At 31.5% G+C, this 23848-nt stretch overlaps 1 protein-coding gene across 1 annotated transcript; it reads right to left on the reverse strand.

The window, feature by feature from the left end:
* Nucleotides 1–836: 836 nt before the first annotated feature.
* Nucleotides 837–1343, reverse strand: LOC132940647 (protein FAM200A-like). The gene has a single exon (XM_061008359.1). The coding sequence runs from the start codon at nt 1341–1343 to the stop codon at nt 837–839; it is 507 nt and encodes a 168-aa protein (XP_060864342.1).
* Nucleotides 1344–23848: the final 22505 nt, after the last annotated feature.

Raw genomic sequence — 23848 nt, forward strand, 5'->3', positions numbered from 1 at the left:
CTAGAGGTCAGATTGATAGAAATTATATCAGCGGAGGAGATTGCTAGAGGTGACACTATACGATATTTCCTAGTTCCGCCATCATTGTACTTAATAAATGCTTCGATAAAAATGACACCGTGTAGTTCCATGAAAAGAACGAAAATTGTTGCGTTCGTTTATATATACGCATATAATAAGACGTGTCTTAGTATATTGTGTTTGTCCTCCGCGAAATCATGTCATAACCTTGAACGAAAAGAAATGGTCGTATTAATATAATAAACATTATAAACATGAAAAGTTCTTAAACACAAATATCGATTTAAATGTTAAAATAACAAAAGCTTTCATAAATTACAGTGAAACCTCTAAATACCGGACACTCTCGGTTACCGAAATGTTGTCCACTATTCGGAGGGTTCGAACGTATTTGGAAGTGTCCGCTATTTAGAGGTGTCTGTTAAGAGATGTTTAACTGTAAATAGGTTTGAATGTTTTTTTCAAAGTCCGATTTATTTCAACCGACTATACACCCAAATCACGTACAGCTATAGTTATAAATACATATTTACGATTTTTAATTCGTAATGATCTATATCAGCGTTTCCCAACCTTTTTGCAATGGCGACCCATAAATTTAATCTTTATTAGGTACGCGACCCCCCCCCCCCCCCCCCCAAAAAAAAAGTATGCCGTAAATAAATAAGATTTTTATTATAATCCATTTTATCATTGAGTTTCTTATAAAATACAATATGATTACAATATACTGAATAATAATAACTTAATAAATAAATAAATAAAATAAATTATAATAAAAATATAAAATACAAAAAATTAGTATAATAGAAAATTTAGTGTGAATTTTGATTTTGGACACTGTTGCATAAAATTTCCCACTGGGGTACAATTTTAGATAAACTAATGCGCATGTCATGTGTGACATCTAATCTGTTTCTTTGTTTTGTTTTAATATTGGCCATGGTAGAAAATCCTTTTTCGCACAAATAAGTGGTAGGAAAAAGTAATAGTTTTTTTATTGCATTAATTGAAAGTTCTGGATATTCATTATATACTGCACACCAAAAATCTACAAGAGTTTCATTTTTAAATTTATGTTCATAAGTTTTATCACAAGAATGATCGATAATCTGAGTTTCAAGAAGTGTATTGAAGTTCAACTCTTCAATAGAAACAGTAAAAGGATTTTCAATCCATTGAAAATCGTCACAAATATCTTTTGGAAAATAACTATTCAATGCAATTGATATTTGATTTAAATGCAATGAAATAATTGTTTTGATATCATTAACATTCACTGAGTCGTCTTCTTCTAGAAACTCGCTAAGTACAAAAAACATATCAATATTTCCTATTTCTACTTTTTTTTTGTAAATAATAATTTTTTTTTTGAACGAAGCAATTTTTTTGATTGATCAAAAATGTCAAAATTTTTATCTTGCATCGAAAATTTAAATCATTAAGTATAGTAAAAATATCTACTAAATATGCCAACTCTATCAGCCATTTATACTGTCACAAAAATAGTTTTACGACTAAAATAACTGTAATCGTAACTGCTAGTCGCGACCCATCAAAAAAATTTCACGACCCAATGATGGGTCGCGACCCATGGTTTGGGAAACGCTGATCTATATTATGCATACGAACTTTGTAAGTTTATGTGGATGAATTTATGATGATGAAACTTGCGCCAGTACCTCTGCTTAATAATATGTTGTAGCACGCGGTGTCCGTCATATATACCTGAGCATATATTATAGAGGTACCTATAGAATCGAAATATCGTGTAATAACTAATAACTAACTCATAGTGACGAAAATTCACACAAGATACAATAATATTTTATAATACAGTAAAACCTACCATAACGAACGGCTCCGAATAGCGGAAAAATTGAAAAAAAAAAACAACGAGCACGCTTGGCGAATCGCCCTGTATGTAGCTGCAGATACTTTGTTCATTGCAACCTAACCGTATGGTGAGAGATCGTTGCACACCGCAGTCGAGTTTATCGGACCACCCTGCAAATAACGTAGTCGATGCATATTATAATATAAATATTATGTTATTAAAAAATTACACGTGCATTATTAATCGCGTTATGAAATTAAAAAAAAAAACGTCACGCTCCCGCGGGCTCACGATAGATGGTCGCGTCTACATCGTGTCTTTATACGTACAAAACAAAAACACAACAATGAAGTGTGCGACTATGATATTATATTATATAATAATTGAAATATTAATTATACATAATATACGTACTACCGTTTGTGTATAGGACGAGGTACCTCTATACGTAATAATATTATAATACAATATATTTTGTGACCTGACCCGAAATAATAACCGTTCCACAAAAATCGTATGGCAATATACGGTTGGAATATTCCTCGTCAAAAAAGGTTTCGAGACAACGATACGTTCGATTCAAATATAATCATAATTATATAGAAATAATAAATGTGGGTGTAATTGTACTGCTGCGCGAAGATAAAACAAATTATGGGTTTATTTATGTATGGCATATATTAATTATTATAAATACTAATATGATACCTGCGAAAAGAAAAATATGTCACGCCTTCTTCGCGTACATCGTCGACGATCGGACGAATTCGATTCGTTCACCACGTCTTTTCTGGTTTTCGGTCTTCAGCAGCCGACCTTTATAATATAACGCGAATATCTTTCACTGACATTCGTAATCTCGTTATTACAGCCTTTCGTTTGATCTACATATCATAACAAACTCGCACGTGTCGCAGGTTTCGATGTCCGAGTACGATAATACTGAATAAGCTGCGCGCCTTTAGGTACCGCGCATTTTTTCTTTGACTCTTCGAAAGCACTTAATTACTTTCGGTGACGGCACCAAACACATAACCACATTTTCATGCGTAGTACATTATTATATTATTCTCGTATTTATAACATTCTAGGATATTAATAACTGTTAGCGTAATAATAAAACGTATCTCGCTAAAGCATTTGATACTGTGGACCGTGTTAAGCTACTAAAAAAAAAAAAAATGCACGGCATAGGTATTAATGGTCCGGCACTATCACTTTTCAAATCTTATTTACAACACAGGAAACAGAGGGTTAAAATAAATGATTTTATAGTATAGTTAGCGATGAGCAAACTATAAAATACGGTGTACCACTACGTACGACACATTCTCCGGTAATTTTCAGTATTCAACTAAACGATATAAAACTTCTAAAATTAAATAGCAGTATAATATATATTATGCCGATGATACGGTGTTGATCTGTTATGGAAACACCTGGGAAGAAATATTTGAAAATATTGAGACTGATTTATTGTCCATTAAAATTTGGCCAAGTGAAAATAGTTTATTTTTAAACTTTGATAAAATCAATATTACTCCACTCTCTGTCAGAATACACTTACCTACCATAAAAGAATTAAAAATCCAACATGAACCAAACTGTAAAATATTAAATGTCAATGTAAATTGGTTACTATTGACTGTTGTTAAAAACTTCAAATATCTGGGTATCGAAATGTGTCATGACATTAAATGGACAAATCCAATTATTACTATAACTAATAGGTTAAGAAAGAATATATATATTACAATGACATTTTTACAGGAGATATTAGATTAAAAAGACATACAAATTATTTATTCAACTCTCAATGAATCTCTAATCACAGTTATTTAGTTGTGGCGGGGGCGTGGGGCATACAATATTGCTCTACAGCAACTTCAAAAAAGTCAAAATACTATTATAAGAGTGCAGGCCTGTAATAAAAACTGGAAATATCCAACAAAAAAATGATTTGATGAATTTAATGTAAGTACTTCATCTATATTTAAAAATCTGTAAGACATAGATAAAAAACATAATCTGTTATCCCCTATAAAACATGAAATCAGTACTAGATACGCAACTAATGAGTTCTCCCTAAAATGGCCTAAGAAAAAAGGAAGTCAAAAACTGTTTGAGTGTTCATTGGAACTCAGATAGGTACATAATTTATTGCCTAATGATATATTGATATGTCACTGCCAATGTTAAAAAATACATTACCCACTGGCTTCTCCATGAATACGATGCAACAGAGTCATGTTTAAATACCTACAATGTAATTTCCATTTTTTATTTAACATATTGTTTAATTTTGCTGTTTTAACTTTGCTTTTGAAATTTGTTTGTGTGTATTAATAAATACAATGTTGTAGACGAGATAACTCCTGGGACTCCACACTAGTTTCTAGCTCAGCGAGGCCCAGTAATCATTTTTGATATAAAAAAAAAAATAAAATAAATAAATAAATATAATATAGTTAAAATTTCGATAGACATGAAAAATAAAATGTAAAATCCTAAATACGTCAGTGTATGAGGTACAGAAGTACAGATAGAAATTATCAAAACCTGAAATTATTATTGATCCCGCAAGAACAAGATAGTATCCTACAAAATATCGGAATCGGTAGAAAAAAACGACGTGCACAGCAGTAGGTAATAAAAAAGACATCTTTAAGTACAAACGAAACCGTTTAATGTATCTACACGTCATTATAATGGTGGCGGCGACAAAGGACATTCGCCACGACGCACGTAGGCACGTAAAATGGATCATCCCGTATAATGGACTTACATGTGTGTGTGGGTGTAGGTGTGTATGTGTGTGTGGGTGTGTGTGTGTGTGTATGTGTGTGTGTGTGTGTGTGTGTGTGTGAGAGATAGTGGGAAGGAGTGAGAGGGGGGTGTGAGAGAGAGAGAGAGTGAGAGAGAAGGAGAGAGAGAGCTCCGAACGTGAACGCACCAGACGAAACTGACAACCGGTTTATGAAATATAGCAACGAAAGCAATAAGACCTCCGCTTACAACTACACAACTCCACGTCCAAAACCACCTCTTCATCCTCAGTGTGTACCTACCTCAGAGGATTGTCGTATTTTGTTTCCCCTTTGTATAACAATATATTCAATACCTCTACAAATATTATAATAGTAGGTACCAGCTATACCATGTGTGTTAGGTTATATTATGTGTCTTCCATCTGGCAATCCAGAGTGCGACGCGCACAAATTGTTTCAAAAACAAACTACTACACATACTAATGGGTGATTAACTAGTACTAATTCAAAATTTTTAGACTTTTCAACCCAACTGGTTAGGTCAATAGTATTATAATTAATTTATAACAACCTAACTAGATTAATATTGTCCGTTGTAAAAACTATTAGCATTTTTCAATTAGTTGCAAAAAATAAAAGGTAAGAGTGAAACTAAACTATAATATTATAAAGTACTCATAAAAAAAATAATTAAATATATTTTTGATTAATCACGCCTTAGATTTTGATTTAACCAGCTACAATGTGTGATACGATAGATATAAATTTAACTAGGTCTAAAATAGTTGATAAATCAAAAAAATTCGATAGTTTCACAATATCCTATTGTGTGAACCCGGTGACATTAAAAAAAAACGAATTAACTTTTTTAACCCGAGCTAAGTTATTTTCCTCAATTTTTTGTTGAGAGTAAAATATTTTATTTGGTAACTATTAGGTATTACGTCATAATAGTTAGTTATTATGAGTTATACCAAAACTCTATAAAATGTAGTTCTGAACGTTGACTTGACTCTTATGTATAACTCGAAAAATTGTTTTCATTACCTTTCTTATTTATTAAGCTGTAATATGACTTACCTACCTATACTACGACGGCACGAAGCGTTACAATTAATATTATTGGCCTATTATAAAACCTCATAATAACGTATAGGCACCTCCGACTAATAAAATTGATACAGAAAGATATTGTAGTGTACAAATCCAGGGCCGGAGGCCTCCAGGAAGCATGGGAAACTATTACTAAATTATTAACTAGACTCTGGGCGCCTGCAAAATCAATAACCGATTAATATATTTGGTATATTTTGGGTGTATTTCGTAATGATTATTATTTTTATATAATATAAATAATTAATTTATATTTGTTTACGTACTGATTATTTGGAATGCATAATAGAGACCTACATTAATACTTCTAGGTATCATGTTAACTGATGGTAATATGCATATAATACACTATACTATATTATGCGATAGGGGGAGGGGGGGGGGCGTTCATGTCGCATGTATGTGAACATGTTTAAAAAATTAAAAAATAATATCGGGGGTGTAATATTTGGATACTGGGTGGAGATTAAATCATTGCCTTTAGGCGTGTTTTTCCCTATAATCCGGCCTTGATTATAGAGTACCTGCAAGAAACAATATTCGTTATCAATTTATTATCATCGTATTACGTTACATGACATTTTAAATTTAACATAATCGTCGTCCTAAATGGTACCTAAAAATCATATACGCGTATGATGGCCAGCGATATAATATTATGTATATACGATAATAATAATAATAATAATAACATGTTATATTATAATATCACAAACAAAGCGACGATTAATGCGGGTGGAAAATTCGAGACGATTTTATTTCCATTTTGATTTGCGTCCTCGACTGCTGCAGACAATAGGATTTCGCGCTTAAAAGGACTCATCCGCTGTTGGCATCGGCTCCTCGGGAAATATGCATTATGTCAAATATGCCACCCGACTGCCACTCCTCATTCGTCGACCACAGCCACCGCGGCCCCGCGGCCACTGTAATAATTATTATGGAAAACCTGGAAAATTAATACGCACCACGACAGTCCGTAATCGTTTTCGAAACTATATTATTATTATAACATAATATACCTATACAGTTACCGTGTGTAGGTACATAATGGGTATATTATAATCCTTTCACACTTCAACCGTGTTTTTCTCATGCCTAATTTATCATTTACCTCCGCCTTACGTGGTCCACCAATCATTTCTCACATTATAACCGCGTTCTTCAAATATTTTCTCCAGACACAAGCGTACCAACCCGATATTTTCTTTGACGAATAATAATAAAACCGTGGTGGATACAGTGACCACACAGCGTATGTACCTGCTTGATCTTTAACATTTTAGTCTTACCCGTTTTATTAGAGACATACACTTCGCCTGCACGCGGCGAACTTGGCCCCAAAGATTTAAGTGCCCTATATTTTTCGTTTATCCTCATATATACCTACCGCGTAAATACATATTTTGAAAATATTAAATTATTTTTCTTTCAATATAGGTAGGTCATAACCCCTATTAATATTTTTTTATAATCAGCTGTATTTACGTTCAATAAACAAATAATAGGCAATAGTAATTGTTCTATGGCCTGTATCGGCTTATAGTATATTAATCGTCTCGCCTGTACACGAAAAGAGAAATCATATAGTTGTGGAAAATGGCAATATTAACGCGTTTTCAAATAAACGGAACGGTGCGAAACGCCTACCTAGGTACACTGTATGTATTAACTTACTATTATGTATTATGTTACGAGTGATATTGTCCATTGTCTAATGATATTATGTTTAATCACCTATTTTTGCTAATGACACCATTTTGTACTTTGTTAGTCATCACTCATCAATAATATACAAATACAAGTAGATCATCTTAATACTAGCCGATATAATATTATTAACTTTACCAAACCAATATTGGATAAAGACCAAATAAGTAACTATATTATAGTTATAATATAACTTACTGAATACCCATGACATAAAAATAAATCATACAACCAATGACGGTTGCATTTATATTTATAAATGATAGATTATCATAACTGGTCCGTAGATGTTGAAGACTTTTGCATTTTTTTTTACGTCAAAGCCAAAGCCAGGGTAGTAAAGATAACTAATAAAGATTTACATGAAATGTTAATAACATGGATGCAAACGAATCCTAATTTCAGATCGTCAACTTTGTCACTACCAAACAATGCAATAGAAAACATAAGTACAGAAGAGGAGTTGCAAGATACTAAACATCATTAAAATGAGAAGTAACTAACAATTAAAACAATAAAGGAGTAATGTATATCTATATTTCGTTTTTAATTATGTAAATAAATATTTTTTTTTAAGATGTTTCGGCACCGAGTATAAAAACTTGTACTCTGTACATTCATAAGTAGTTCAATTTTTACTTACCTTAGAAGATGTTTTTGAAAATTTTAAATCATTACAGGAACTTGCAAATCTTCATTCAATGTCAGAAGGTCAAGGGTTCCTAATATGTTTTTGTAAAGGTGGTTGTATAGAAATGAAAATGTAAGAGGTTAGAAGTATTGTGCAATTTGATGTGCCATAGTAGTTCTTACATGCAGGTAATAATAAATAAATATATTATCTTTTTTTATATTACATAGGAGGTACCTACCTAGTTATTATATTAATATTTCAAAATCATAATAATATATAAATCGTTTTATAATTCCTAGTAACGCATTCTGATATTATAAAACCATATAAATCAATTTATTGTGCCTGTTTGTGTGTATTATTTTATCATTATAGACACATGTAGGTAGGTAAAAATATTAATATTGTGGGTGACTGCGAAATCCGAAATGTTGTCATTAGCCAAAAGACTGTCAAGCTTACATTAACCAGCTAATTATGAGATTAGCCATAGTGTCGAACATGATAAAATATTTAGGTACATTATCTATGGTATTTTCAAGTGTATTAGACTTAATTAAACGATTTCTTTAAATCAGTTTAAATTTAGAACAATTGGGGAGGTGCTTGGTTGGTTGTGTTGTATCATGCATAATAATATATAAACATAAACATTATTAATATAACAACTTTTAACTAGGTTAAAGTAAACATTCATGTAATGTATAATAAAATTTAGTACCTACCTATTAACTATTAAGTCAGTAAGTTTTAGTAAATATGGCAAAATAGAAACTAGGTTAAGTGATAATACTATATAAGTGATGGAAGTTGACAATTGTGAGTCCTTCAGACATAGATAAAATTTATTATAATATAGGTATTATATTATATTATACTATTATCTATACCTTCAGCGATGATCGCTTGATGCGGTCACTGTTCGCCAAAACAGTAATAAAGTGTAACATTTTAACTGTGTGTGTATAATTATAGACGCATAGTGTAAATACCTACGTCAGAAGCAATCGACGTATCCGACAGTAAGTACCTATAGTAAGTAACCAGTAAGCAACCAGTAACCAGTGAGTGCACGGCAGTGGCATTTTTTTTTTTTTAGATATTTTATTTGAGTTTCATTCGATTATAATATATCGATAATAATTAGACAACCGGCGTCTGCAACATGCGAGGCAGACATATAGTCTGATTATATTTTTCTCATCTGTTTCTATATTCAGATCGTATATTATACGCAATATTATTGTATTTCAATCGATAGTGGTCTAGACAAATTGTGGTCAGATAATTTTGAAATCGACAATCCGATTTTATTTTTCCGTCTACGTCGACCTTGACATGACTGCGGTGGCGATGTGGCTTGCAGTTATAGACACAAATCATTCAATAACAATAAAATATCCAACACGATACATTTTTACGCGTTTCTGATAAAAAAAAAATAAAATAAACCTTTGTGATTGATGTGTATAACGCTTTAATTCAAATATATGATGGTAAATATGTACCTATAATAATAACTATTTAAAGTAATATTGACAAATCAGTTAGTAATTTATATTAATTTATATTTGAAGAATTTTGATGCTCTGTCGTTAAAAAAAAATTGTGATTAAACCATTCAGTATAATATGTTGGTATGAATTACTTAATACCTCCTTTATATTATCATTACAATATTGTACCTACCTAGGTATACCTACTATGGTATATTATGTATACTTGACGATTATACTTAAAATACTAATTGGATTACCTAAGGTTATTATTTGTCTTGATATGTCTGAACTGTTATGTTGATAAAAAATTATTTTATATCATAATGGAACTATCAAAACTAAAGAATCGTATAATAAATTATTATTGCAATATTATGCTTCCAAGGAATTAGACAAACAACTTACCTATATAATCAATATATTATTATATTTTTCATGTTCAAGTAATAAAATACATCACAAACGTAAATGTTATTCTTCCACGTATATTATGCAATATTTTTACCTTAATGATTCTATATAAAGTTTCTTTCCAAGAATGCAATTATATTATAACGACGATGATCGTCTATTTGTACAAGGTAGCATTCAAAAAAATGTAGGTACCTATATATTATGCGACGGGGGTCGAAAATACAAATGTTAATATTTTTAGTACCCATTATATTATTATTATTATTATGTTAGTCCGCGAGACCGAGACGCAACGAAATAATACGTTTGTTATATTTTTTACTCGGTGGTCTCAATTATAATAGTTATAATTTATAACATTCCAAAAAAAGTAACCCACTGCCGTGTAATAAACATAGTAATCGTCGCTATATATTATGCCTTTTTTGATTTTTTGTTATGTGGCCTCGCCACATGGGGACTGTACCGTTTACACATCGCTTGCTGTATAAACGAACATCATAATAAAATACATTATCACAATAGCATTACAATAACGAACACACATTACACCTGGCCATATAACAATATATTACAATAAATGTATATGTATCTTACGTTGTATTACGTCTGTATTACTAAAGCACACCGTCAAAATACTCGATTTCCGGTAGTATATCAAATATAATATCAGTAAATTTTATGCGGACGCACTGACAGGCCTAGCAAGGACGATGGACCTATTGGAAGGCCTATAATTATATTAAGGCAGTATGAAATGTACCTACACTAATAATATTGTCGTGTCATAATATAAATTGATTATATACTCTATTACTAGCTATACTTACAACTACTTACAACTAACTTTATGACATTCGTATTTCTAAATACAATCCTGCAGTAATTCGCTCAGTATAATCATATGATTACCGGTGAATTGGAAGAAGACGATTATTGTTGGCGATTAGAGTTAATAAGGTTTAAAAGTAGTTAGAAATCACGTCCAGAGGCACCCGCAGAGAGGGGCCGGCCAGTGGGGGTGCCAACCAGCGTATAATAATGTAAATATGTGACTACCTATGATTGTATAACATAAATTCAATTTTACACTCACTGAGCTGATTTTCTGCTGATTTTCACGTCTTATCGTTACTTACATCAACGATAAACACCCTATGGTCTTATAATGGGATAGATTTTAACGGTAATTCTCCGCTATGTCAAGTGTGTAGTCTACACTAAACAGATAACAGAACTTTGGACTGGTCCGTCTTCTGTATTGAGGTTATATTGCCATTTTGAGCCACTCTCTGCTGCAGAAGACCTAATGTATAAAAACTACCTGTTGGCCTGTAATCCAACCATACCGAACTTTTGGTACGATGGTCAAATCAAACAGGACGATTGTAGGCGTACGCATCGTAAATTAAAACGAGGGTTTTACATAATTTTCCAGGTGTCATATACATAATACACACGATGTGACGAAGGCAATCGTCCAAACATATACCTATCATCCGCTACAGCATTTTTATACAGGCATTTATAATTCACCGAATACGATATAGGTATCTGATAAGAAAAAACGAACACTGATTATATTATCATTTATTATATATATTGTTCCGAGGAAAGATTTGCAAAAGTTTTACGACGCATGGTGTTAATTATATAATATGGCGGTAGGTTGTAGTAAATCAACAATATCGCTCTCGGAAAATCGAAAAATGTTGGCATTATAAAAAGTCTATTAATTTAACGAATTATATATGAATAATAATCTATTTGCACGACGGCGGCGTAGGTACAGAAAAGTTAATAGGTTTTTTTTTTTTTCGTAATTAAGTAAACGTTTTAGAGAATTTATTTATTTTATGCGTGTACCTATATTATATTTTTGTAGGGTCACCTTTTATAATTAAAAAAAAAAAAAAAAAACCATTTGATTATATCGCGGAAACGTCATTTGATTATAAAATCATACGTCGTTGGACATCACCGTGCTGCAGGTGGTCGACAAAATAACGTGTAGCTGTGACGCAACAGAGAAACTGCTCATATCGGTCTGTAATTTGATAAATTTCGTATTAAATGTTTTTGACCGCCGCGATTATTATATAGAGGTATACAAAATAAAAACCGAACGTTTGACAGGTACCATGAAGAGGCAAAGTAAACGTCTTATATATGTAATCAACTTTATGTCGTATAATAATGAAAATATGTCATTACAAGTATACAGTCGGTTAGGACTGGGGTGAGTAGGTGAGTAAGCGAGTTATGAGGTGGGGTGGGAGACAGGGATCGATATTACATATTATTATTATTATTATTATTATTATAGTTTCTCTTCGTCCTCGTCGCTATATTATATACTCGAAAGCAAAACTCTCAAATCAAATAATTAATAATAATTGTTGAGCACGGGGAGCAATTGGTTTTTAGATTACCAAGTGCTCGCATATATATATATATATATACATGTATACGACGTTTCCTGCGCTAATGCTGCCGCTGCACCCGTCGCTGAATTATCTCTTCGACACCCTAACACAAAAACCCATTGGCGACCAGTCATCCGCGATGAGTAATGCGCGACGAATAAATTATTACTATTATTGTCATTATTACTATTATGATATTGTGTAGAATTAAAAAATTGATTGTATGCCATATACGCGCATATATATATATATATATAATGCCTACACACTGCTCTCGCGTCTTATCGTTAAAAGTACTTTCAGTTCTGCACTTCTGCGTACATGTTATTATAATAATATATGATTATTCATTACAAAACTATATATACGATTAGCAAATAGTAACTATGTTAATAATATGTATAATGTAATACAACGCATAAATGTATAGTTCACAGTATGGAACATAATACACCATAGACGAAAATCAAGCGATTATATATTAAAATGAATTTAACATAGAAATAACAAAAAATTCCACCAAACGCCAACAAGATGTCACAAGTGTCAACATACCACACTACTTAATTAAAAATCAAATTGAAAGTGTTCTAAAAAATAGAATATCTGTGCGTATCAGTAAGTTTTACGTTGAACGTAATTAAAAAATATACACACTACGCCATTAATGGCCTTGAAGTTAATAAAGATTTAAAAAATACATGTAAAGTATGAGTTTGAACCAATTAAATTAAATAGTATTTACAATATTTGAAAATCAACTATACAGGTAGGTATACCGTACCTATTTATAGCCGTATAGGTATAATACGATTTACATCCCATTTACGTGGTTAAAGGCGATTACGATACCGCTGATACTGCAGATTTAAATTTCTGAATTTAAAACAATTCACAATTTATTTATATATTTAAGTTCAAACAAGTGGTCCGTGGAGTTTTGGACCATGATTTTGCGGGACACCAACTTCTGCGGCACTCCACCCTGCTTCATCACAACATTAAATACTTATAACTAATTATAATATTAACTATGGGTCGTTCAAAATTCGATTTTTGTGCACTAAAATCTTCAGAAAAATATTACACCGGTTCGGAATATGAAATTAAAAAATATGTATTCCGTCGTTCAAAAAAGTAATAAACTTCAAAAATAATAACGATAAATCATAATATAGGTACTTATAGTATAAGAAATACCATTTTTTTTTATTTAAAATGATGTTTTGTATTGTCTTAAAAAAACGCGTGAGAAAACGCTTCCAAAAACGTTAATACTTTTCAATAAATTCAGTGTTTGCCTTTGAAAGAATCGTGTTGTACAATTATTATTATAATACGCCTACGTAACGCATATTATACTCATTAATCTGCTTCTGTTATACATAATAATATTATCATGGCAAAATATTAGTTTGTACGCGTTAGCTCTCTTTAAATGTCAACATTTAAACGGTTGCGGTCGGTAAGGTACCTCCCATCATCAATTAATTATGATATTATAATATATTATGTTTAATGTAAATATCAGGTCGACGAAAATAATATATTATATTATGGTTCGGTGTAACGATTTTCACGCGCGTGCTATACGCACCGCACCAGAGTAGGTATACCTATATAATATACCTATATAATATTATATTATGTAGATAACCGCGAGAAACCCAGTTCAGCAAATTGAATTATTCAAATCAAATCCCACCCACGCCGTTTGTAGTAGGTATAATTTATACGTTTTGTGTGCACACATCGCCGAAAACGGCAATTCAAAGAATTTGTTTATCATATTATTTTGTTATTACCTAGCGACGAGTATTTTTAATACATTTTGCCCCGCGACGGTGTAGTTGTCCACACATTTTTTTATAATGCTCAAACCATAGAGGTACCTCAATATCCATCGTCTCGAACATAATTTTTTACTATGCCACTGCACCGCAAATACTCATTATAATAATAATAATAATAATAATAATAATTTGTATGTACTAGGTGTATAGTACAAAGACAAGTATAATCGTCTTTTGCCTACCTGATATATTGCTTGGTTATTGTCCACGGATTGCCTACTTAAATTACTAAATTACGCATAAATTGATTTTCATTTGAAGTGACTATCTGCAGTCTTGCTGGACACTCAAACCCGCTTTTTACATACAAAAAACCAGGCTGGGCATTAACGACTTAACGAGTTAAAAAGTTTAAGTTAAGTTGAAAATTTCATTTTATTTTAACTGTTAACATACTAAATTCCTTTTGTAGTCAACGTAAAAGTAACGGATTCTTTTCCATTTAAAGATGTAAGTTAAGTTAATTTATTTAGTTTTTAATTTTATTACATCTCACTATTTCAGTCTATTTCGTTTTCACGACAAAAGATATTTACCGTGAATTGTGTAAAGTTAAAAAATGTATATTATTCCAATCTAACTTATATGGAAATACTGTATAAAGTACAAATACTACCTATAGAGTGTATAATTTAGTTTTGGTTTGAAAAAAATTAAGTACGTTAGCGTTGTATAAAAAATTAACTTTTTTTAACTTAGCTAGGTAACAAAAAGTTAACAAAAAATGAGTATATTAACGTATTTTAACCTCACTGAGTTAACCTACAATTAAATTAACTTTTAGCCTTTTATTATTGGTGCCTATTAACTTAACTTAACCGAGTAAAAAAAAAAAAAACCATTAAGCTTTACAAATAAGCACCGAATACGCAACCGGCACAAAATCGTATTTTGTTCCACCTTTTAATATTGCTTATGCAGTTGTAAAATTAAACAAATCTTGGCCCGGCCAACTCCGGGGGGACAGCTCACGGCTAGTACGTCACATTATTATTGTTAAAGGTCAACCGCTGGTGGTTATCCACTCGTAAATAAAAACCATCGATAATAATTTCTAATAAAAAACGGATGACTGCGATGAATAATACTAAAACACGGATACCTACCGAAGTTTTTTTCATAAACACATACATTATATTATATCAATAACAAACAATATTGTTTTTCGAATCACTTGTGCACTTATATTATAATATATTTTTATTTGACGGCCGTGCGTCGTTGTCGACTGTAAACGTGTGTGTATTTAACTATTATGAATGTATAGCCGTATACATTGGAGAAATAAGATTAATACGTCTGTTAAACGTTCTATTCAACATTCCTGCTCAATGAGAAAATGCTTCATCGACTTGAACAATGAACATACGAGAAGACAGACTGTTTGTAGAATACGAAAGAACGGTTTTACATCACCGGCGACCACCTACTACATTATAATAATATTATTGTCTCGGAGTTCGCTCCGACCTGCAGAATAAGCGAAAAACAATAATATAATAAACAATTATATTATTGTTATTTCCGAACGCCAATGAGTTCCATGGAAAAGGTCTATACCCATCATCGATTCCGACTGCCGCGATAGTGGTTACCACCCACCCCACACTTCTATTATATACGCGACTCATAAAATATGTAATATGTTTTACTTAACCCTCCGCGACCGTTTTCGCCTGCGACGCCCCAAAAAGTTTGCAAACGGATTTATATTACGCGTTTCCACATTTTTTTTTTTGTTTTTTTATCAACCTGCACCACACGATTCGCCGATACGCACACCGCCCGCGGGTAAGTGGTATGACTACCGATCTCATTGCCAAAATCGATATTATTTTATGACTCGATGAGGGAGGGATACATGGAATAGAGCTATTGCGCAAACTTTTTACTTATAAATGTGCTGTGCCGTTGTATTATACCAATGACGTAATATTATACTATGTATTTATATATGACTATTGATTGATTAGAAAACGCCAACAGGCAGACATAACGTGTGAGTTTGTTATATTACTGTGTGACGTCAACAGATATCGACGAGAAAAATATTTATTCGAATTTCGATGTCAATTAATAAAGTCAGACATTATAATATTATATTATAGTCTATAAAAAATGGAGACTATTCGATCGCGATAGTTAAAGAATAATATTATTATCACTAGGTAAAATATAAATAATATTTACTAAGCTTATTTAATAACTTTACTTACTAGCGTATTATTATTACATGCAAAATAAAAATTCATTAATTCATTAATGCAAATTAAAACGTTACCACATTAATAATTATTATCATTAGTAACACGCAGATCACAGTTGTTACAATGAATATTATTATTTATTTTATTGTGTTGTTGAAAATATGAAAATAATTTTCATGTATTTTACTAACCAATCATTTTATTACTTACTATTCCAATTATCCTACTAATGACCATGGCCTTCTTTAAAACATTTAAAAAAATAGACTATTATACTAAGATTTATCGAAGAGATATGATTGAAACTTAACAAAATGTGTTAACCATAGTACGCAATGATGTAAAGGGTTCAATTACTTTTTTCAGTATCTAACTGGTAATATACTTTTATTCTGTTGAACATCTATTCCTTCAAACAATATTTGTTGACTGTATTGGATTTTCAACCCTTTAAATATAGGAACATACTTAGATATTTTTAAAGTTTACTTAAATGTGAAAACAAAATTAGAGAGCGCAACAAACAAATCAAAAAATATTATGAAAACGTTATGAACGTATTATATATTAGGTTATGTATACATACAATATCATAGGTATATAAACATGCAGTATTTAAAATGTTACAAACACGTATATAAAAAATAAATTGCTATTTTTATAAGATATTTGTTTAAATAATTTCTTCAGAATGAGTAGGTACTAAGTTCCTACCTACCTATTTAGAAAGTATTTTAAATATACTTTTCAATAATACCTTTTAGTCTTGTAACTAAATATTTTAACTACCCAAGTCTTAAATAAAAAGTATATTTCAGTAATCCACAAACTATTGTATTCAATTTTATCTTAAAATGTTGTTTTTGTTATGTCTTAATGGTTATAATATGTTTATATATTTATATATAATGTATAATATTACATATTTGAGTAGATATCTACTATGTAAGTGTATATCTACTAGATATCTATATGGTATTAAAACAAGTTTAAAAGTATATTATTTACGACTGCATTGCTTAAATAATTTTAGATTCTTTGTAGACGATAATTACTATAATATACTAACTATATTGTGTACTGTGTAGGTACGTGCTCAATGAAATTATGTGGTTTTGCATGAAATACGCCGGACTGATGGTTGCAATTAAAAAAACTCTGAAACTTTATGCCTATAAAAACTACTTTTTTTCCATCCGATCCAGCGGTGAAAACTAAGTTGTATACACAAAAATGATTTGTTGGTTATACAAAACCGTAAGTCACATAATCAAGCCTGTCTAATTAATCATCAAACTTGAAAAGTACAGCAATTAGCGCTCCGTATTATTATTAAATTATTATATTGCGGTATTCACATAAGACTATTGAACAAATCTATATGAGCAAAACGCACCGCTGCAACTATAATATTATGTACCATTGATAAATATTATACATGCCTGATGTTAATTTCCAAGTGTGTGGGTGTAAATAATACGTTGATGTGGGCAAATTACTAATGTAATGTAGAGAATAGCGAAAATAGATGGACGTACCGCGACGAGAATGCATAAAATATTATAATAATAATAATAATAAAAGTGAAGGTGACGGCGCCCAGGGAATCATTTATACCTTTGTGTCTAAATCCGGATTTCTGGGCTTTTTTTTTGTATACATATATATATATATCCCCGGATACTTTCAACGGAAATTGAAGGGGAGAAACGTGCCATCTAGATCTCACCCTCGTCGGCGTCCGCGCCATCATGTCACGAGTTCCCAGACCCGGGGCGCTCTCATAAACTAATGCGTTTTGAGTAGTCGGCCATTGTTAACCTTAGAAGAAAAAAAGAAATGCCCTCCCGGTCTCCCCGCAATAATTTAATTCATTTTGTTCTTTAACTCTTCGTTTATTTTTTTTTTTTATTATTGCTTTTATTATTTTTTTTTTTCGCATTCATTATTTTCGTTTTGCTTTTTTGTAATATTATTATTATATAATATACCTCAATTGTGATTCAATTAATTTGGCTGGGTGGTGCAAAGCCAGCCTTTACGACGGGACCCGCATGGCCGCCGCGCATATAACGGATTGTTTATTGCTAAATAGTTTTGACACGACAGTAAAAAAAAAAAAAAATAACACAATACACGCACTACGTATAATGTATATATATATATTATATACATATGTATTGTAATAGTATATTTTGTATCTACATAATAATAAATATGTATCGATCAAAATAAAATAATGAAATATTGAATCGCGTATTGAGGTCGATTTTCGATAGCATATGTTTTGCTTTCATGCTATAACACTATAACAGTGTATATTTTGTAACACCCTATGTCCATATATATATTATGAGCGTTTTCATTTTTTCGTTTCGTTCCAAACCCATTAATCAATATTTTTTTTGTTTTAAATAGGTAGCTGGTTAGTGTGTCTGAACGTGTTAAACACACAACGAGATAATATATTATGTACACATTACACACTACACACTGCATTTGCGGGGGTAACATAATGTTTGGATTTTGGCATAGATTAATTAATAATATTACTGCAGATTAACACTAGAAAACATCGATTTATTTTTGTTAATTTTTTCACAGTCAACGGTTTGTTAAAAAAGACACCGTTGCGATTCGGAGACAGGTTAGGACCTATACGTTTCGGATGCATAATATAATTATATTATATTACAAAATAATTGAAAAAATATTATATTCATATACTAACATAGGCACCTACTGCCTATAAAATATTAATTAATTTTAATTTAGACGAGTTTATTAATAAGAGACATAATAATATTATAATATGTGCCATATGTGATATGACTTTACCGTCATACAATTATTGATCTGATATAATTCGTTACTTTTATCAACTTAAATGTCAGCTATAGCTTATAATACCATACAACTATACAATATACTATATAATACAAGTGTAATTTCGTATTATGAACGATTTACGAAACGATCAAAGGATAATAAAAGAAATATGAAAATAATTAACATTCCATATATACCTTTTGGAAACTGAAAATAACCGAATACTTGGAAATGTATGCGCATATTTTAATAACACTGGGTATACGAGCGGAGAAAATCAATTTCCATGTTGAACGGATGTATATTTTAATCGCGTATTAAAAATAATTAAAACAGTTTAACAATGTTTTTCATTGTTAGATAATAATATGATAATAATATTACAATGGCACTTAACGCCGTATAATAGTGTCTGTTTCACTTCTTAATCACGACGGAGAAAATATTATTTCGTATCACTATAATACCGTTGGAACGCTCTCGATGGATCATATTTTTAAAAAAAACGCATTGTGAAAACATCTACGCGCCTGCTGCTTCAGTCTGCTTAGTTTATAAAAACACCGGTTGCTCATCCTGTGGCCCGCGCTTTAATCACTAATCAGTCTACAGTCGTAGTCTTTACCGTCATGTGATGAGTTTAGGTGCCGTGTTAGGTATAATAATATAATATTATTATATGTACCGAGTCGGTTAAAAAATACGATATAGGTATTACACTGCGTGGCTCTACTCTCGGGAGATTCCGAATAAGTCATTAGTGTTTTGTAAAAGTCACAGTGTGTTTTTATCCAGTCGTTCACACGCATTGTACAAACACGACGTGATGGTTACCACGACTCCGCGAGTTTATTATAATGTGACGTGTGCACAGACGACTGTGTACGACTTGTCGGTAAAAACATTAAATCTAACATATTATTATTGTTATTCGTTCTGCACTGGCCCGTACAATATATAAATCGTATACGAAAACGCATACGAACATCATTTTACACTTCCGCACTCATATTAGTCATCACCAGTGCAGCTCGGGACTTAAAGCATTTGCTTATTTTTATGGATTGACTTAAAATGTAGCAGAGTGCTATGGAAGTGTAATATGTCGTGTCACGACACGTTCAATTATAAAAATTTGTTAGTGCTTTTTTTTTCCTTTTTTCATCGATATTTCTATAAAAATGCTTATTTCCAGTTTTTCTACTTTTTTATGGTTTTCCACTGCAAAGTTATTATTAAATCATTTAATGCAATAATGACGGTAAGATTTAATTAATTAATTTTTTTTCAACTACAAGTAAATATCGTTTACATTTTAATTTTCAGAAAATCCCTCGGAAAATCTATAAATAATAATGCAAAATGTCTGGAAAGTGAAGTTTGATTTTTGTTTATAATATTAAGATTTATTTATGTCTTTTGGTTTTTTAGTTAGAAACTTTTCCTAATGATCATTTTTAGCACAGTTACACAAATTATGTCTATAGTATCTACTTTATCACATAAAAAGAAAGTTTTTTTTTTTTGATAAATATTTTTGCTGGAATTTAAGTTTTTTAAATTTTTCTTTGAGTGTTTATAATTATGTTTTTAAGCGTTTATTTTAATGATTTTAAGTGCTATAAGTCCCGAGCCCTGGTCATCACGCATTTTACTGCTTTTTTTTTTACTCCCCATTTCATTATGACAATATTATTATACCGTAGTACAACTAGTACAAGCTGTATGTGGGTACGTGTTATATTACGTATAGGTATTCATATTATGAAGGGTATAGGTGACACTGTGACAGGCCACCAGTGGCTTATTTAAAAGCACGATCAAAGATATGATAATATATCTTTAACCGTGTTTAAAAAAAAGAGGTCGACTAGGCGTACAACTCTCCCATTGACAACCTCCCCATCAGAAATTCTAAACTCTATTAGAAATTGTAAAAACATTTTTATCTTTATATATGTATATATTATACTATATAGTATATAATATTATTATAGACTAAAGCGAACATAATACGATTGATTATAAATTATACACTGTTATAATCAATACTATGAATAAGTGTAAATATTTAAACAAATACCTATACATGTTTAATTACTCTCAAAAGTACCTAGTATTTTAATATGTATATTATATTGTACATAAACATATTTCTAATAAATGCTATATATGATTAAAGTATGATTTTATCAAATTAAATTGGTCCCCACAGCTTTGCTATTGGAAAACTATCTCAACCCCTTCCACCCAATTAAAAAAAAATTGTATTTCTTATACATTATTATTGCGTCAATTGTCCACTGCATAGCACAAATTGAAATAGGTATTCCGTGCCAGTAATCGGAAGAGTTACCCTCGAAAAACAGACGGTACACTACCGCAACGTACAATTATTTATTGTTATACGCCGTACGATAATATAAAGTGACATGCGCTCATTAATAGCAATTTTATCTATAATCGGTTTACCCACGTGATATTTCATTCAAAAAATATTTACCACCAACCGTTAACTGTGTGTTTAGCGTAAGGGAGTTCAGACATTTGAGGATTAGAACGGGTTCGTATTGTCTGTGAAACATTTTATAGGATTACCGCGTTTTATTGTCACCGGCGGGCGAATTAATTATTTTCGAAATAAACGAGCACATTGATTTATAGTGACACACGTTTGATCGAATAGTATCTCAATCGGATCAGTCTGTATACACTATACCACATGGCATATATATACATACATACATACATACATACATACATACATACACGTTACACTTAGTTTATATACTATAGTATATCATATTATTATGTCATAATATGTGTTATGTGAATGTTCATAGAGTTGTACAGCCAAATGCTCGGTGATTTTTTTGTAGGTACCCAACGCGTGTTTTATAGATGGACGGACGTCCATCGCAGGCGTTTTACAGACATAACATTATTGCAACGGATATATTGATATTATAACATCGACAGAGATATTTCTCAACGGACCTATGCCTATGCGAAATAAAAATATGTACGAAATGCCTACACCAAATGGTTTATGTGCGACGTGCCGGATGCCGGAAACGGCGGAAACAACTGCAGTCGGCTGCAGCTGATGACTATAACTATCGCTCGCGAATTATCGGCGCTATATGGATGGAACGGTTATAATAAATTATGATAATATTTTATAATCATTATTGATAAATTATAATAGTAGTAACAACAACACGATAATACTATATATGTATACCACGATGATAGACATTTAGTTATGCTCATAAAGGTTTAGATATATATAGGTAAGTATCAAGGTAAATCGGAGCATTATTAAACTTTATTCGAATGCAATATAAATAATTATATCACGAATAACGAGTCATTGTGCGCGCGCAAAATCATAATAATATAATAATAACGTAAAGTGTTTACGTAACTGACACAGTTCGGTTATTATATGACGGTTGAAAAAGTTAAACGGACAATGTGAAAAAAAATGTATGCACTATTATATACCTATGCTATCTATACAGGCCACTTTAAGTGTACTTATGAAAGTATATGATAAAATAAACAATTAGTTATGAAATTACAAACATTGGCAATGGATTTGTACAAAGTGTTACTGGCTACAGCAGCAGGAGCGTTTGTTATTCAAACGGCAATAAATCTGTGCTGTGGTGTCGGTGCGAGTGTGGGTGTTATTGTATAGTAGCCATTATGGTGATTAAAATCGATAAGGATCGCGGCCGGTATATACTGCACCAAGTGAATCATTATGATCAAACACTATAATATATATATAGGCCAACCATTACTATAGGACTATTTTACTGTTGTGAACAATATGCATTTAGATAATGGTACGTCAACAATGAGACCGCATGATAATAATATATAATGTGCAGACGTAGAGCACGCGGCATTTGAGCCGAACACATTTTCGGTTTAAACATTTGAAGTCGAATTATTACAAAGTTACAATATTATTATGATGTCTTGTCGTTTCCATTATTAATCTACCTATATCATATTAGTATAATAAACACAGGCGTTTGAACGCATTCGGCGACGATGAGGTTGCTGCACATTTTCTATAAAGGGGGGGGGGGGGCAAACTTAAATCGTCATATCCTGCGGCATCTGTGCCGTCTGCTGCAGCAGCGCGAGATAGTAATAATAATAATATATTATGTGTGTATGCGTCGTCAGTAGCGTGCGCAGGATTTTAGTTCGGTTAGGGTTTTACCTGCCAAACAGTTTTCATCTAATTGATTATAACAAATTATAATTAGTCTCAAATTTAGCCTACATTTAGAACAGATATTTGTCGAGTGTTTAACCTGGACGCCTGGTCATCTATATAATAGAGCCTCTTCGCAGGTCGTAATAAACGTGGTAATGATTGATGGACCATGGACGATGATACATGAATGATACACCGACGACGATTATGACAGGAGTTTAGCTATGTTCTAAATTAGCCGAAAAAAACGAAAACTATGATTATTGACTTCTTTGTCATATTTAACAATTTATTTTATAT

The sequence above is a fragment of the Metopolophium dirhodum genome, chromosome 3, assembly GCF_019925205.1.
Source record: "Metopolophium dirhodum isolate CAU chromosome 3, ASM1992520v1, whole genome shotgun sequence".
Lineage (NCBI taxonomy): Eukaryota > Metazoa > Arthropoda > Insecta > Hemiptera > Aphididae > Metopolophium > Metopolophium dirhodum.